Source organism: Diadema antillarum, unplaced genomic scaffold, assembly GCF_040938485.1.
Source record: "Diadema antillarum isolate AM-2024a unplaced genomic scaffold, OU_Dant_1.0 scf00000046, whole genome shotgun sequence".
Classification (NCBI taxonomy): Eukaryota; Metazoa; Echinodermata; class Echinoidea; order Diadematoida; family Diadematidae; genus Diadema; species Diadema antillarum.
Window position 1 is genome coordinate 1,340,041 of NW_027270935.1, and position 17,585 is coordinate 1,357,625.

Consider the following 17,585-nt stretch of genomic DNA (forward strand, 5'->3'; position numbering starts at 1 on the left):
AGGCAAATTCAAGGTAAAACAATCATGCTGGGTATGTAATAAACACATGCATTAACACCCACATGCACCCACATACACACAATCTGACATGCCCACACACCTATTAAAAGAAAAAAAATGTTGATTGAACTCTAAAATTTGTATCATAGCCTATTAAAATGTTCCAGCTCGAATTTTGAAGATAATATGCTGAACCCAAATCCTGGGTCCCGTTTCACAAAACTTGTTATCAGTGACAACTGCCACATTTCTGTGACAAATTTGCTCTTATGGCCAATCAGATGCAAGAATTTCAGTAGCTTATAACAACTATGACAAGCTTGTCACTGATAACAAGTTTTATGAAACGGGGCCCTGGTTTGTTCTTTCATTTGCTTGTTTGTGTGTTGTTGTTTTTTTTTTCATCAGAGAAGAACAATATGCTGCAAAAGAGGGAAGGAAAAATAAAATTCAATGTACAATTTGTTCCATGGGTACTATTCATGTCATTGCAGTGTATTCAATTCTCTTCTGGAGTTGAACCATTGGTTTGTTTATAGCCTAATCAGAACATGTGAGTGCATATGTGAATGTGTGTGTTTACAAGTATGTTTGACAAAGTATAATTGCAAAACTAACATAAAAATTTCTGTTATTTATCCATTTTAGAATATAAGTTTATTCATACACCTTGGTATCTACAGTTGTATCTATCTAACCTATCCATCTATTATATCTATCAATCCATCCACCCATACATCAGTCTATCAAAACAAATGCATTTAATACACCAGCAGATCTGTGCATGCAATGAAAAACAAAAACAAAAACAATAATGATAAGAATACAGAAGGAATAGGGCCTGCAAAATTACCTTGCTCTATCAGGCATCTTGCTACATCCAGCCTCATTATATTGCGGTTCTCCTCTACAGGTAATTCTCTTGACAAAGAAAAGCTGGCAATTCATTCTTCATATTTTTTTACAGATTTTATTTTCGTCAATGTTACATTACAGTGCACTCCCGTTATAACAAACATGGTTACAACGAAATTCTGGTTACAACGAAGTAAAAATTCAGGCCGCAACATTATCCACTCTATGTATTTTTATTGTTCATTTATTCGGTTATAATGAAATTTCGATATAACGAAAGAAAATTGCCAGTCACACGGACTTCGTTATAACAGGAGTCCACTGTATCTACAATAGTAGCAATCTTGCATGAAAGCTGAAAAAAAAAATGAAGCTGAACTTGTTGATGAACATGATACATGGAGCAAGAGCTGTGTGCTCAAATTCATACTTTGAAAATTGGCAACAACATTTCTTTTTTTTTCATTTCAAAACTATACAGTTGTATAAACTGGGCACTTTATCCTCAACACATCACAATGAAAGGTACACTTAGATGTTGCTGTTCCCACGACTTCAGCTGTTGTGGTTCAATGAATAAGACCACTGACTACCCGTATATATATCACGAGGTCCATGGTTCAAGTCCCCTTGCTGAAGCGGTTCCGTCCTAGGGCAAGGCACCCTGTCCTCATTGTGTGATCCTTTCAATGCTTCCTCAGTGGTCATACATTCAAACCAAATCAAATGAAGTAATATCATTGAGTTTTTTTCTTTTTTTTCCTGTGGTACGCTGTGACCTGCAAGGGGTCAGTATTACGCTCGAGTTTCCAGTGTGTGTGTGTAACCGACCCCTATGTGCTGTCAGTTCATGTTTTTTTATCTTTTATCTAACTCTCATCACTGCTGCCAACTTTCATGAATGCAATGCCAGTAACACTGCAAGGACCTACCACCTTGAGAGGATCAACATGAACACTTCCCTATGCATTTTACTGCATCAAGGCAACCAACTGGACAGCACAACATCATATCCGAATTCATGTCTTATCAACTCAAGAGATCTAAACCCGTGCTGATTTGACTACTTACTATCACACATTTATGAACCCTGGACAACAATGTTTCCCTTCAATCCCCCCTCCCCCCCCCCCAAAAAAAAAAGGAAAAAAGAAAAAAAGAGAGAAATCATGTCCATTTGACTATGCTCTCATCATTTCTTTAAAAAATTGTGATTATGAATTCTGAAGAAGCAATAATTATTCCTTGAACTTATAAAAGTACTACATGAACCCACATATACAAAAATCAGAAAATAGTACCTCCCAACCATCCTGCTTTTTCCAGCTCTGTAAATGTACTTTTTTTCATGAGATGCATAACATGAATTCCTCTAATAACTTCTAAACTTCAGCTTCAGCAAACAATTCAGTCCAATCCATTGTGCTCTTTTCATCTCTGACAAATAGGAAATGGTCACTGTACATCAATATTTGCTCTCCTCAAAGCTAGTAGTCCATTTACAATGTCCGTTGGCAACATCCTAAGCTGAGCAAACTCTTCAGTGGTGGCATACCGAAGCTTTGTCCTTGGATCTGTGTACTTTGCCTTGAGGGCAAATGTGCCAAGAAATAAAAGAAAAAGATAAAAGTTACACAGGGAGAGGTGCATGCATACTTACAATAGATATGAAGATACAGAAAGAAACTAGGAATATAAAATATATAGATATAAACAAAAATCGAAGGAGACAGAGAAATATGAGAAAAGTGAGAGAGAATGAAACTCTTTTAGTTACAATATTATGCATTATCTGCTACTCTAAATTTCTGTGCATTATTGAGACCACATAACCAGACAAAATCAATTTGTACTTGGACCATTCATTTATATTCACATGACCAAAGGAAGGAATGGGTAGTTGGTCCCTTTGCAATATTATGGCCTAATATTTATATTTTTTTATTAATTTCTATTCTTTAATATATCTGTCCATTTTTGCTTAAAATAATTTTTCTTAATTTCTATTCTTTAATATATCTATTCATTTTTGCTTAAGTACAAGTAGGAGAAAATTTACAAAAATTATAATGCCAGATATTCTCATCCTATGGTTCATTAGAGTCTGGAGTATGGTGAAGAGCAATGAGGTATGCAGGGCATAAATCTATACACTTATTTCTGTGTATGTTAGTATGTGCAGTTTGGTAACATCTGTGGCACAAACGAAATACACCTGCAACAACACAATGTAATACTCACTGGTAAGCCCGAAATATCAGAATACTTCTTTGGTGGTTTCATTGAAGGAGGCGCATCAATGCTGCTATCTGGGTAATGCATAGAGGAAAATAACACGTAATTAGAATGAAGGTACTAGCATGAATGAGTTCATACTCTTGAAACATGCTTTCTGGTCTTGTATGCAAAATATGAACACTTCCTTCAGCAGAAATGAAAAAAAAAAAAGTGCTCTGTGATACTGGCGACAGACAAATTAGATAGGTGTTGATGCTTAGTTACGACACCATATGATTTCTCAAAATCAACAGTATCTCTAAAAGGGTTTCAAGTGCAAGACACAAATAGAAGCTATGCGAATGCTTTGATATGAAATGCGGTCTTCTTCAGTAGAAACACTGAGAATATTTAATCAGTAATGAAAGCAGCATGAAAAAAAAAAAATAAGTGCAAGTACTGGTTCTTACATGTTGAACCTATTGGTCTGTGAAGTTGTGCTCGCTCCGATGCAATGATCTGCTTTAGTGTTTTCCATGTTCTTGTTTTCTTCCCAGTTGATGTGCCTCCTCTACTGGAATGCTGTAAAGACAAGAGTAAAACAGCATGTTTTTTTTTTTCTTTTTTTCCTCAATTAGAATTTATCTGACATCACAACTGGTGAAGGAGAATCAAAGAAGTCATCATATTGTCTCGTGCAAATAATATATTCACATATTAACAAATGATTGCAAGAAAAATAAAAAGATTTCTAGAACATTGCAGATGTGAAATGCAATATATGGTACATAAAGAGCAATAAATAGATCCCCCTCTCATAAACACTGATTGACAAATTGTTCCAGTAAAGAAGCATATCTTCATTACCAAAGTCAAATTCCCTCAGCATTGTATTGTTTTTGCAATCTATAAATCATCTTTTTATTTCGTTTAAACTGAGCAAAGATTAAAAATATTCCTATGGTTTCATATTTCATTGTTATAGAAATTCTGCATGTAGAAAGGCCCATATTGAATGGCAGAGTGTCTACTTGGCTCACTGGTTTGTCAACAATACACTGCTTTCAGAAAATCAACAGGAACGGTCACTGTACTTACTGTGAAATTTGGATTCTTAAAAATGTGAGTGGGTGGCAATGTGGGCTGCTGAGGCTCAAGGGCGAGTGAAGAAGCGGTTAAATTCTTTCCTGCTGGAACACCCGCCGTGTCCAAGCTCTGAGCGCTGGTGGTGGGAACAGTGGTTGACTTAGATGAAGACAGAGAAGTTGCCAACTGGCCTTGTTTTGGCGGGTCGGCCGATGCATCCTCCCGTGGTGCGAGCCTGTGAGATGATCTGGTGGACATGGTTGTTGTAGTGGAAGGGGCTGCAACATTGCCAGGAGGCAGGGATACACTTGTGGCAGGAGCGGTTGGTCTGGTTGTTTGGGTGTTGGAGGGTGCACCGGCAGGTGTACTGGCCAGGCGACCAGGACTGGGTGCAGCCAGTGTTGGCCCTGCATGCTTTTTGGCACTGATGGGGGAGATTTGCGGCCCAGCAGAAGTTTCTTCTTTTGTCTGCAAAGAGAACAAAGGGGGAGGGGGAGAGTGTCATGACTATACTATACTGTCATGAGTACCTTACTTGTGCATTTAGAACACTAGTGAGAGTAACACATGCAATTACAAAAGTTTTCACAGCTTAGAATTTGAAATTGTATTTGTATACAAAGTTAAAGCAATACACGATTCACAAATTGAGAAAAAAAAATGGATTACCAGGTATGTAAAACACAATGAAACAAACAGAATAGTCATTTGACTGTCATGAAGCCATAAGAAAAAGTGTCTTGCATTGTCATGGGCATATCCAGTGTTGTCCTTGTTCTGGCAACCTTGAGCTTGCTTGCATTCTCCTAACAGGTCCATATTACGCCTTGACAATGTGTGATGACAGTTTCACATAATTGGCAAAATATTTAAATGACATGCTTGTCACAAATGAGTTGAATGTTCACTTTCCTTGAACTAGGTTAAATTGGATGAATGGCTATAATTTTCTAAGAGAGCATGTACTTGGAGAATTGAGGACTTTCACTTAACTTTGACCCTTTTATAAGTTTATGCATTGAGTAATTTTCAAGGTATGAAGAAAAAGTGTAATTTTTGTATTAAATCGTATATTGTTAGAATTTTAACCTGGCCTTTGACCCTTGTACTTTGACCCTATGAACCTAAAATTCCCGAGAGAATCACTGTCAGGCAGCGCAGACAGCCCACAAGCCATGCAAAGCTGTGGGATTTTTAGGGCAAGCATGTGCATGCACATGGGATTTCTGTACATGGCATTTTATGTGCATGGCTTGCACGCTGTCTGCACTGGATACAGTGGGATGCTAGCATGAAAGGTGCCCAAAGGCTAGTGGACAGCGGAATTAAAGGACAAGTCCACCTTCATCAACGATGTGGATTGAGTGAATGCAGCAATATTAGTAGAACGTGATCAGTGAAAGTTGGGGGAAAATCTGACAATCTGTTCAAAAGTTATGAATTTTTTAAGTATCTGCCCAGTCACTGCTGGATGAGAAGACTACTACAGTGTATGATGTTATGCGTAGAACGTTATAAGGAAACAATAAAGAGAATTTTACAAAATTTTATTTTTTGATTAAAGTGCACATTTCCTTGACTTGTCACTGACATACAAGTATGTTAAGGGCAATGTTATTTCCCCTGCCTTCTGAAAGAGGTAAGTCAAATGTTCAAATTATGCGAGAAAAGTGAAAATACAAATGTTGATTTTTCTTTATATTTTCTTTATATTGTTGTACACATGTGACACCACAAGCTATAGTTACTTAGTCTTCTCACCCAGCAGTGACCGAGTAGAAACTCCTGGACTGAGTTTGCTCGAGGGTCCAGGCTATTTCAATACAGGATAATATCCAGACCAGTTTATGCTTGGGGTTGGAGTCTCTGTAGCCACAGTCACACTGGCAAAAATTTGAGAACACTTTACGAAGTTTGCTCATCCATTCACACTGGCAGCCAAACTTCTTAAAGTTTCAGTTCTCGATAAGCTCTCGAAGTTTGGGTAACTGGTGCGCATCTGCGTCGTGATCATGCACAATGCAATAAAGAAGAAAAGTGCATGGAGCAGGCAGGCCACCTGACGCGACAGCTTTAGACACCACAGATAAGAAGTGGATCGTGGACCAGTCATGTGACAAACTTTTAGAAGTTTCAGCTGTGCTGAGTTCAGGGGGGCATTTCATGAAGCATTTTGTCCGACAACTTGTCGGACAAAATTTGCTTTCAGCCAATCAGAAGCAAGGATTTCAGTAGCTTTTAACAGTTTGTCAGACAAAATATCTGAAAAATTGCTTCATGAAATGCCCCCCAAGGGAGGGTTTCATGAAGGAACTTGTCGGATAAAATATCTGACAAGTCAATTATATCCGACAAGTTTTGAGAAATTCTTTAGTCTGATTCTCTGAACTTGTCGGATATAGAACTAGAAATTGACTTATGGGACATTTTATCCGACAAGTTCCTTCATGAAATGCCCCCAGGCTGCAGAAACTTCGAGATTTGTGGGGATATGACAAGATGGGAAATTTTTCAAGTTTTGACTTTCAGTGGTCAGTAATTTACAGTGTGAAATTTTGCAAGAAATTTCGCAAGTAGTTTTTATTTCTGTAGGGAGTACGTTTGGTTGTAAATTTATTCAGACTGGATCCCATTTTCGAAATCTTAAAGTTCGAGAAGTTTTGCCAGTATGACCGCAGCTTGTATGTGAAGGTGTGCCCCTATTAGTGTTGCCCAATGTACCGGTTTATTTTTAACAGCGGCACTATTAAACTACAATACACTCGACTCGTACTCGCAAGTATCCAAATGAGGGTGGTGGGCAGCACACTATTTTTAATTAGCGGGACTACGCATTTTCAAACAGTCAAATTTATCATCTTTTAGCAGTTTTAGGCGTAATTATTTACAAAAATAGAAACCTACATTCTTCCTTTTCCGATTGGGCGTGCTCACATCTTTGTCGTTGGGCACTATTTTACTTTTTCTCTCCTTTATTCTGGACGAAGTCCTCACGGGGGCTGACATCTTGTCAATTGTTCCGGCTCGTTTAAGTTTCTTTAAAATGTAAATTAATATTTAATTCAAAATATCAAATTCTTATTTTTATGACAAAAATTATTATTTTTTTATATATAGATTTTTAAAAAGAAGGAAAGTCATAGATTGATTAAAAATTTAATTCTTAACTCACATTGCGATAACAATAACTGTACAAGCCAACTAAAAAAGCTACTGCTTTTCTTGATCTTTGCACTGCCGCCGCCGCGCCGCCTATCGTGTTGCTTGCACGTACGCACGTTGGTTGAGCATCATGCATGTAGAAAATAGGCCTACGTAAACTCGTTAGAATTTACGTGACACGGCGTTTGATTAGCGTCGAGGATGAGGAGGCGAGGAGGCCGGTAAACTCCGTCTATCAGCAGATCAGCAGTAGGCCAGTCGTCAATAATAGTCTCTCCAAGTTAGTGTAAAAACGAGGCGATTTATGCATTTATTTGAGTGTGGTGGAGCGGAGCCATTCTGAATAGCATCATCATCATCGCGTCCCTCCATAGCTCCATTCTTCACTTTTTCGTCTAGGCCTAACCCGTTAGTTACGCGGTAGGCCTAGGCCTGGCCTACCTACGCGTAGTCAAGACTCTCGACTTGTGCTTGACTGACGATATATGATGGTAATGTACAAATAAATACCGTTTAACTTTTTGCCACCGTTGCATATTTTATGTTGAGCGTATTTGTGGTGTAGACCCCACTCGATAATAATCTGTGTGTTGTTATTAACATGGTCATGGTTTAATTTAGTTAAGAGATAAATTTAGCATTATGGTTATGGAGTTAAACTTTAATTTAAACTTAAATAAATTTAGATCTAACAGTTATAGGCCCTACTGACGCTGACCAGCTGACCATGCTGACTGGGTGACTAACAAGTTAGATCTAACAATGTTAAATAGTCACGAGAATATTATTGATTAACGTTAAACTAGAAAAGCACTTGGAGAGTAGACCGTCTATACAGACCTCGCTCTGCTCTGGCTCTGCCAAGCCAGCAACTCTGTTTCCACCCTTATTGGAATTTACACGCATGCAATTTCCCAAAATAGAAGCCTTTTTTTTTAACGTCATTGCACGTACGGGGCCTTGCCAGAGCAGAGCACGTGCTTCATGTTTGACCTCCCCGTGCCAAAATTCAATTGCTCACAAAAGCACATTTTCTACAGACATAACTATGTTAGATTCCACAGTGCAGCATTGTGGACTTGATCTCTTTTAATAATCTCTAAACTTCTAATGCACTTGTCAATGTAATGACTCACCCCACTACCCCCCGGACATAGGTGCGTCATTTCCTCGTTTGGTCCGTCAAATTTGTGACCCAGGTGTTCGTCATTTTACCAGCTTTGTCCGTCAAATTTTTGACCGAGGGGTGCGTCAAAATCCCATCATTGTCGGTCAAAATTTTGACCGAGGGGCCTAGGGTGCGTCATGGTACGTCACTTGGCTATGGAAAATAACACGCATTATTTTGAACCGAGGGGTGCGTCATGGTACGTCACTTGGCTATGGAAAACTGCACGCATTTTTGCACGCTACCAGTCCCGGATACACGTACCGCGAGTGAAATTACAGTGAGCGCTTTCCCGCGGCAAGTGAAAATCAAAGTCGGGAAGCGTTTTGGAATAAGAGGGCAACACCAACACACATTGCTATCGAAGAAAGTTCGTTTACATTCCAATACAATGTGCGTCTAAATAATGTTCTGTGGTGACAAAGGCGAATTTTAGACAGTAAAAGAAGCGGCAGCAGAAGAACTGCCTGCCGCATGCCATTTTCTGCTCGCGGGATAGCCCGACCAGACGCGCGACGCTGTTAGCTGTGCGAATCTCTACGTACAGCGACTACTCGAGCGGGAATGCCGTGGCGTGGACGGTGTGTACCTGCGCTGCAGCAGTATGCATCCACCGCACGAGCAATGGCCGCGCACACACAGCGCATCTGCACACATGTGATTGTCATGTATGGATTGCATGCACAGAATACATACTACTGTACGGAATATCGTAGCAGCAGCGTGATGTACGGTGAATGACGGTACGGTGCTTACAGGGCCATGGTAAGGGAAACTTGCCAAAACTTTTACAAATTATGTTTACGAACCGAAAGAAAATGAAATTGCTTGAATAAAACGTATGCAAAAATTGTTTCAGTATTTACGGGGGTGCGTCAAATGTACCGAGGATGTCCGTCAAAAAAGTGACCGAGGTGTGCGTCACTTTCAACGTGTTGTCCGTCAAAAAAGTGACTGTGGTGTTCGTCACTTGCAGCGTTTTGTCCGTCAAAAAAGTGACTGTGGTGTCCGTCAAAAACCCCGTGTGGTCAGTCAAAAAATGACCATGACGCACCCATGTCCGGGGGTAGTGGGGTGCATCATTACATTGACAAGTGCATAATGTGAATGTGTTAATGCCAATGATGTAAATTTATTCATAACAGTGTAAAGCCCTTTACAAATATCTTATTATCAATGTGATTCTCCTTCTCTCCTAGTCTGGACCTGGTAATCAGCCCCCTGGAGGTGGGGGTAATCCCCCTCCACCTTTCAACCCTCAAGGACCTATGATGATGCCTCCATTTGGGGTAAGCTTACACTATGCTACTGTTGATTATAGAAAACTTGATAATGTAGAGCCAGTTAACTGTTCTCATATCTATAGATACAGTTTTGCCAACTTTGATACAGGCATAGAGTTTGTTTGTTTGTTTGTTTGTTTGTTTGTTTGTTTTTGTCTACTTTACAAACATTTACTTTGCTGTTTTGATAGTTTTCGTTTTTGGTTGCATTTGAAACTGGTCATTTAAGATATTATGGTGCCAGTGATTAATGACATGTATGCACTGTTGGAAGGCACAATGCCAAAATCAGATGAAGGTTGCCTCTGATGTATCATAAACTAAGTTATTTGATATTCTTTGACTATCACTTCTTTTATTTAAGGAACTGCCAATAACGTTAGTGATAACAAATATGTGTATCAGTTGCTACAAAAAAGTACATTCTTTAGTCATAATCATCATTTGTTGCCAGTTCTTTCATAATCATCAAGAATATTTGTTGACAGTTCTTACTGGCAGCGTAAAATATGTACATTAAATTCAAATTAGATGTACTGAAACCCCAAGTCTTCGCATTTTACTGTCCATGTGTTCTTACTGTAGATTCCTTTAATGTAGTACTCATGTATGAAACTGAGAGAGAGAGAGAGTACAAATTTTGTATGAAGATTCAAATCTTGTTTGATTTCCCTCCAGGGCCCTGGAATGCCACCGCCTCCATTTCCCATGCCCATGTCGGGTGGCCAAGGACCCCCTCCGTCCGGCGGTCCACCCCAGGGGGGCCCTCCGGCCGGGGGCCCCATGAATATGCCCCCACCAAACTTTGGGCAGCCCCCACCGGGAATGCCACCCATGCCTCCCCCGATGGGCATGCCCCCGCCTGGCTGGCCCAACCCTTCCAACATGGGACTTCCCCCTATGATGCCCTCTGGGTTTCCCCCAGGTAAGAAGTTCTCCCCCCCCCCCCCCCCCTCCCCCCCTCTTTGAATCCACTTTGGAAACCTTATATTTCATTTGAATTCTGTACTACTGGAATTGTGACTTTGTTGTAACATGAAGTAACACTTTTGAAAATAAGTTTTTCACTGCATGATAAAACTATTGCCTATTTTTTTTTCTACTTGTGTGGTAATTTTGTTAAAATTTTAATCATTGCATTTGTCATTGTTTGCATTTTTTGAATTTGTATTTTTTTTGGTGTTCAAATGCAGAAATAAACTAAATCAAACCAAACTTCAATGAATTTGTAGCTATAATAAGTGATTGAGGGAGACAAACTTGTAGTTTCAAATTTCAAATGGTGAGTTTACAAATGACAGATTAAAAGTGGTGGACCAAAGTCTTTATCATGGTTTTGATTATAAACTGAATGTACAGTAGGGTTGGTGATTTCAGGAACTTTCATATTTTTGTAGGTTATTTGCAGCCTCAGATCATCACCTCCTAAAGCATAACTGAGTGTCGCTTCAGATATCGCTTCTGATGATTTGATAATTGTATTCTCTTAAGTCTTGCATTACACAGAGTGCCATGTTCAAAGTAGCAGTTTCATCGTGTTTACTGCTACATATCATCACATACTATTGTACGATCCTATTTCGTAGCAAAATAAACTAATGCTCTCAACCTGTAAGCCAATCTTTCTCTTGTTTAGTAACTGAAAGAAAGGAAGGTGATCCTTGATTGTGATTCTCTAGTTATTTACGTGAATATATCAAATTCCTATGTATAAAACACTGACTCCGATCATATTAAATGTCTTATTTCCTAGGAATGTTTCCCCCCATTGTACCCCCTGGGGGTGCCCCGCCAGCCACCATGGGTCAGCCTACGCCCCCAGTGTCTGCTGCAGAGGCCACTCCAAACATGTCCACAGGGGTGACACCCCCATCATCCAGTAAGTCTTTCTTTGCAAGTCATTTATTTGGGGATTTCTTAAGACACACACACACAGCTATATTTCTCTGTCTGTCTGTCTGTCTGTCTGTCTGTCTGTCTCTGTCTCTCTCTCTCTCTCTTTCCAATCTATCTATCTCTCGCCCCCTTTCACTCTCTTTGAACTGGTTGATGCTCTTTCGGGCAGATATTCAAGAAAATCAAAACAATAAGCGCAACAAGATAGTGGAAATGCACTCAAAAGTCTATGAATGGGATGAGAGTTATGACTATTTGAACATAAGTGAGTCATATGATACAACATAAACATATGCTATCCCCAAACTGTTTCCTCATTCATTGACTTTGATGTTGAAAATATGCAATGTAAAGATTAGTCCTAAAATGTTTCATGGATGGAGTATTATGTTTTCCATTGATAAATTCAAGACATTTTATGTGTTATGCCTTTTGATATGACAAGGCACATATTTGTATTCTATCTAATATCTTTCTTTTCTTCTGCACAGCTTCAGCGCCGGCTGTGAGCAGTGCCCCCCAAACCACCACACCAGCCAAGGTAAGATATAACTTTACAACAGATCTTTAGAAATACCTCTGAGTAAACCCCACTTGAAAGGAAGAGTAACAGAACCAAAAAAAAATTGAATCATTCACAGTTAGAACAGAGAAGAGAGGAATGCACGAAAAGACAACACTGATATTTGTAGGCACATTCATGAAACAAATACTGGTTCACTGACTGCCCGTTAAAATGGCGATATTTAAGACAGTCTCCACCAAAGAGATGTTAATATCTTTGGCATACCTGTGCTCCCTGTATAGTGATGTTGGGACATTTGATTGATTACTTTCTCAATTCTCAGATTAGTAGATCAAGCATCTGTCATAGTAGCTGATGCACAGCAGGAACATTGTTTGATAAAAAAAAAAAGATGACTTATCTCTGTGCAAATCCTATTTTGTTTTGTGTTTCTTTTTGTCTTTCGTAGTTATCATAAAATGTGTGAAATGCCATATGGAATGTTCCCTGGCATATTTTGCCAAATGAAGATCTTCCTCAGTAAGCTCATGTCAAATACCAATTGTACTATATGAAAGACATTATGAGCAACTATTGATTGTCTCACTGCCTTTTCATTCCTTTTTTTCATTCCTGAAGCCCACATCAGCAGGGGACAATAAACCCAACGACAGCAAGCCGGCGTCTAAAGAGTCTGTTCAGGCAGGAGGAGATGAACCCAAGAAAAAGGTACGAATGGTGTTCTTTGGTCTATTATCGTGATGATAAGAGCTACACCTAATGTAGTGCAGTTGGCTGTGTTGCACCCTATGACATAATACACAGTGTAGGTGCTATGGTGGTTTATTGGCAAATGTGTTTAGAGTTAGCCCATGGTTAATGCACATTTTTGGTTTAAGCTCATGAATGTATGCAATTCATTATCAATAGCTAACAGAAGTCTAAAGGCCACCGCACACTACACGATCAGACTGGTCTTAAAGTCTTAAGCCAAGCTGGGTCTTAAGACCAGTCGTACGACCAGACACCGCACACTATACGACCCGACTGTAAAGCACGCGCAGTGCGCACTGCATGCGCTTGCATTTTACTGCATTGTGATTAATGGCTGAAAGCCTACGACCAGTCGTAGAAATTCAACATGTCAAATCTCTACGACGGGCACTAAGACCCAGTCGTACGACTGGAAACTGGCAAGACTATGACGTCACACTTCTAGTCTTAAGGTCTTAAGACCGGTGAATCGGGGCAAAATCGTGTAGTGTGCGGCGGGCTTAAGAGTTTGAATGGGCATAGAGACAAGGCATGCTTATTTTGTGCTGGTAACAAGAGGTTTGTTAGGCGATGAGGATTCACAGTTCTCAAAAACTATTCAACTAAATTTAAATCACCTCCTGCATTCTGCCAATAATGTTGAGTTTCTGTAATGCGAGCTTGGAGAAGATTGAGGATGTACAAGATTCAGGTTAGCTTAGTTAACTAACAGTTAACACAAATTGTATGTGAGAGTGAGAAGTGCAGTCATGGAAACATGTCAACCATTTAATGCTATATCCCTTTATCATTTGTATTGTTCACTTCATTTTTTTTTTCCTTTTGCGACAGGCAATGACAAGTACTGTATTTTTCCATCTCTTTGGAAACGTCACACCAGTTGGTTGTAGCTACGGAATTGCAATGCACTATAAGGATCTGTTTTTATTGTGGTTGTGAATTTTTTTTCCTTGAAAGGGACTTCAATAGTATTTATTCTGAATTTTGCAAAGATATTAACATATCTAATGATTGAAAAACCCACTCCTTTAGAGGTGTTGAATTAGTTTATTATCTATTTCCTTTGATTTTCTTGTGAGGTTTGTAGCATTATTCTCTCATGATTTGCTCATTCTTTTTTCATCAAAACATATCTTTTTGAAGGAGTCAACTGAACATTCAAATTCTGCAGTCTATGATATGCTTCATCACTGTTTGTAAGTTCCTTTGTTTGTTTTTTACTTGTAGAAAAGTGCATGGACGGAGCACAGGGCACCTGATGGAAGAACCTACTACTATAACAACCACACCAAACAGTCCAAGTGGGAGAAGCCGGATGAATTAAAGTCCAAAGCTGAGGTATGAAGTTTTACCATCTACAGTGCACTCCCGTTATAACGAAATGCTCGGGACCGGCAGTTTTCTTTCGTTATAACGAAACTTCGTTATAACCGAACAAATACAATATACAATGTAATCAAAACAAGGAAACCACGCATATATCATATTCTGTTTGTTGAATACTCATCTAACACTGTGCAGCTATGTGAAACGGGATGGTACACTGTACCTTTTAAATTTCGCTTGGATATGACATTGAAGAGAGCATAAAATTGACAGAAACTGTGCGTGACACACAGAGCGAACACACCGTGATGTGAAGCGTTCGCCCATGCTTGTTCCGCTACATATTTTCGAAAGCGATCTGCACTTCGTTATAACAGAGCACATTTCTTTTGTTTTTCTTTGTCCGTGGGGCTCGGAAAAGACTTCGTTATAACGAAATTTCGCTATAACCGTGTTCGTTATAAGCGAATTTTGTACCATTGACATTACTGGCGATAATTTTGGGACCAGAAGTTTTACTTCGTTATAACGAAATTTCGTTATAACCGTGTTCGTTGTAACGGGATTGCACTGTACCCGCTTTGAAAGAAGACAGATCTCTCTGTAAAACCAGATTTGTTTTTGATTGAATTTGGCTAGGGGCCAAGATTTGTGCAATTACAATGCATGCAATAGTTCTTGTCTACACTATATGCTCTGATATCTTCAAAAAAAAATCAATTAACTGACAAGACAACTATGACAGTTCAAACTCACTGGATGATATCTTATATGCAAAGAATTACAATGTGTTACAACAATTTTGAATAGATGATATCTGCAAAAATTGATTAACTCATAAGACAGTTATGATTGTTCAAACTCACTTGATGATATCTTTCTTTCAAAGAATTACAGGATACGTGAAACAGTAGTTGGTCATCATTTATCAGCTAGAGAGAATCATGTTGTAGGAAAGCAGAGAGATTTTAAAAAAGAAGAAGAAGAAAAGAACACTCTTTAGATGATATTGCAAAAATTGATTAATTCATAAGACAATTATGACATTTCAAACTCACTGGATTATATCTAACCTGCAAAGAAATACAGTATACTGAGTACTTGAAACAGTAGTGGATCATCATCAAGCAAGAGGGGGGAAAAAAAGTCCTTGCAAAGATGATATCTGCAAAATTCAATTAACTCCTAAGACCATTATGACAGTTCATACCCACTGGATGATATCTTACAAATGATTACAGTATACTTGAAACAGTAGGTCATTATTTACTGTCTAGAGAGAATCTTGTTGAAGGAAAGCAAAAGGATTTAAAAAAAAAAAAAGGCTTTTTAGATGATATCTGCAAGAATCAATCCAATTCATAAGACAGTTATGACAGTACAAACTCACTTGATGATAATTATGTCCTGTTGAACATATCAAAGTTTGCAATCTCCTCCCCTCCCTCTCTTCTGTTGTTTTACTGCTGTAGTACAACTCTTACAGCTTTCACATTCGTGTTTGATTATTTTCATATCCCCATACACGTGCACCCACAACCATGAAAAAGAGAATAACAACACACAATTTCAAATCAAGTCTTCTTGATTTTACAGGACTGGAGTCTCCTTGAATAAAATTTAATTGTGTTTTTGTGGCCTGACAGAAAATTGTTGTGGGCTCCTTGATTTGGAAATTTCTATCCTCGGCTATTAAAATGCTTGTGACACACAAGTATCTTTGCAGGTAGCTTTTTGGAATGTGTTGCATACATGATATATTTTGCAAGTTTATATGTATAATATTTCGCGAGTGGTTTTATATGCGATCGAGAACCACATCGATAGAATAAGAGAGAGGCATTATCCCATAGGAAGAGAAAATTAGTAGCTACCCACCTTTGAACAATGTATAAATGCATTTTGCATGACTTGTCGATTTTGTTAATATCTGTATGCCTCGAAATCAACAACTGTATACAGTTTTGTTGATTTTAATGTGTGATTGTCAACGGGTGTGAAATACTCTAGCCTTTTGAGGTGAAATATGTGAACAAATGCTGCAGACATCAGTCTAAATTTTTTTATTCAATGCTTTTCCTTGTCCTCTTCCCCTAGATAATGCTCTCAGAGTGTCCGTGGAAAGAGTACAAGTCCGACTCGGGCAAGGTCTACTTCCACAACAGTCAGACCAAGGAGTCTCGCTGGACAATTCCGAAGGAGCTGGAAGAACTCAAAGGTATGACTGGGATGGGAATAACACGATGGACCTTGAAAGCAGGAAAATATTAAGCAGATTTCATTGGTAGAGGGAGACAAATTGAAGAAAATTCACACCTCAAGGTGTACCATGTTTTGAATGCAAACATTCATCACATGTGGAGAGTGTTTGCCAACTCTTCAAGCTTCAAAGTTCAGGCTATGCACTCTTAGAATTGATTATCTGTCATCAAGTTTTGGTTCTATTTTAAGTTTTTATGTTTTCCAGTCGTATTGAAAAATATAGTTTCTCCACTGTGAGTGTGAGTTGATGAGAATGTCCATGATATGTCATTTGTTCATCAGTTCCAAATGTCAAGTTTGGTGTGAACCATGGTGAAAATTCTGTTGCACCCCCCCATGGTTTATTGGAAGCAGACATAATCCTCTTTTTTTTTTGCATGATGCCACTTAGTCACACTAGTCCCATATGCCTTTAGGAAGTTTAAAATGTTTTATTTTGCTTAATGAGTTCAATTAGAATACACAACCATGGATACCAGAGACTAGAACTCACAAAGACTGTTATACATCAGCGCTGTAGGTATCAACATTTAAACCTCTTGAAATATCTGGATTGGTGCATTATACAATTGTACTCTCAAGCAGAATTCGACCAAGGAATGGTTCATTTTGAGTGGTAAAATTGCATTTAATGAGAGTATATCAGTATATCAGTGATTTTGAATTTCATCCCATAAAATGTAAGGTTCCCTGAATCATTTCAAGATTAGGACATAAGTGCACAACAACTGATGTGACATTTATGTGATTCATGTTTTGAACTTGATCTCCTTAATCAATTGTTGTGATATTTGTTTCTTTACTTCCAGCACAAATTGTGGAGAAGAACCTTGACAAGTGAGTAGTCCTTGTCCATACGTTTGATTATACTATCTTTTGGAAAAAAATTTGTTTTAATCTGTCTCCGAGCCAAATAATGAATGCTTATGTTTTTAGAAGTTTCCAGATTGCCATGTCAAATCCCATAACATCGTAAAAAAGTAATGAATTTTTCTGATGGTTAAGGTTGTTTTATTTTGCAGTCTTAAGATTGATATTTCAATGTCTTGTT

At 38.6% G+C, this 17,585-nt stretch overlaps 1 protein-coding gene and 1 long non-coding RNA gene across 2 annotated transcripts in view; one reads left to right on the forward strand and one right to left on the reverse strand.

Moving 5' to 3' along the window:
* Positions 1-3,131: 3,131 nt before the first annotated feature.
* Positions 3,132-4,246, reverse strand: LOC139715245 (uncharacterized). Its single transcript, XR_011709809.1, has 3 exons — positions 4,171-4,246; positions 3,543-3,654; positions 3,132-3,164 (listed from the first exon to the last, which is right to left on the reverse strand). It is a non-coding gene; the product is annotated as an uncharacterized lncRNA (long non-coding RNA).
* Positions 4,247-7,768: 3,522 nt separating this feature from the next.
* Positions 7,769-17,585, forward strand: part of LOC139715343 (pre-mRNA-processing factor 40 homolog A-like) — a 28,244-nt gene continuing 18,427 nt past the window's right edge. The window contains exons 1-9 of the mRNA XM_071626921.1: positions 7,769-7,811; positions 9,688-9,777; positions 10,450-10,696; positions 11,525-11,650; positions 12,159-12,208; positions 12,812-12,901; positions 14,174-14,284; positions 16,370-16,490; positions 17,344-17,371. Coding sequence (XP_071483022.1) covers positions 7,806-7,811; positions 9,688-9,777; positions 10,450-10,696; positions 11,525-11,650; positions 12,159-12,208; positions 12,812-12,901; positions 14,174-14,284; positions 16,370-16,490; positions 17,344-17,371 — 869 coding nt within the window. The 5' untranslated portion in view covers positions 7,769-7,805. The remainder of the gene's footprint in view (positions 7,812-9,687; positions 9,778-10,449; positions 10,697-11,524; positions 11,651-12,158; positions 12,209-12,811; positions 12,902-14,173; positions 14,285-16,369; positions 16,491-17,343; positions 17,372-17,585) is intronic.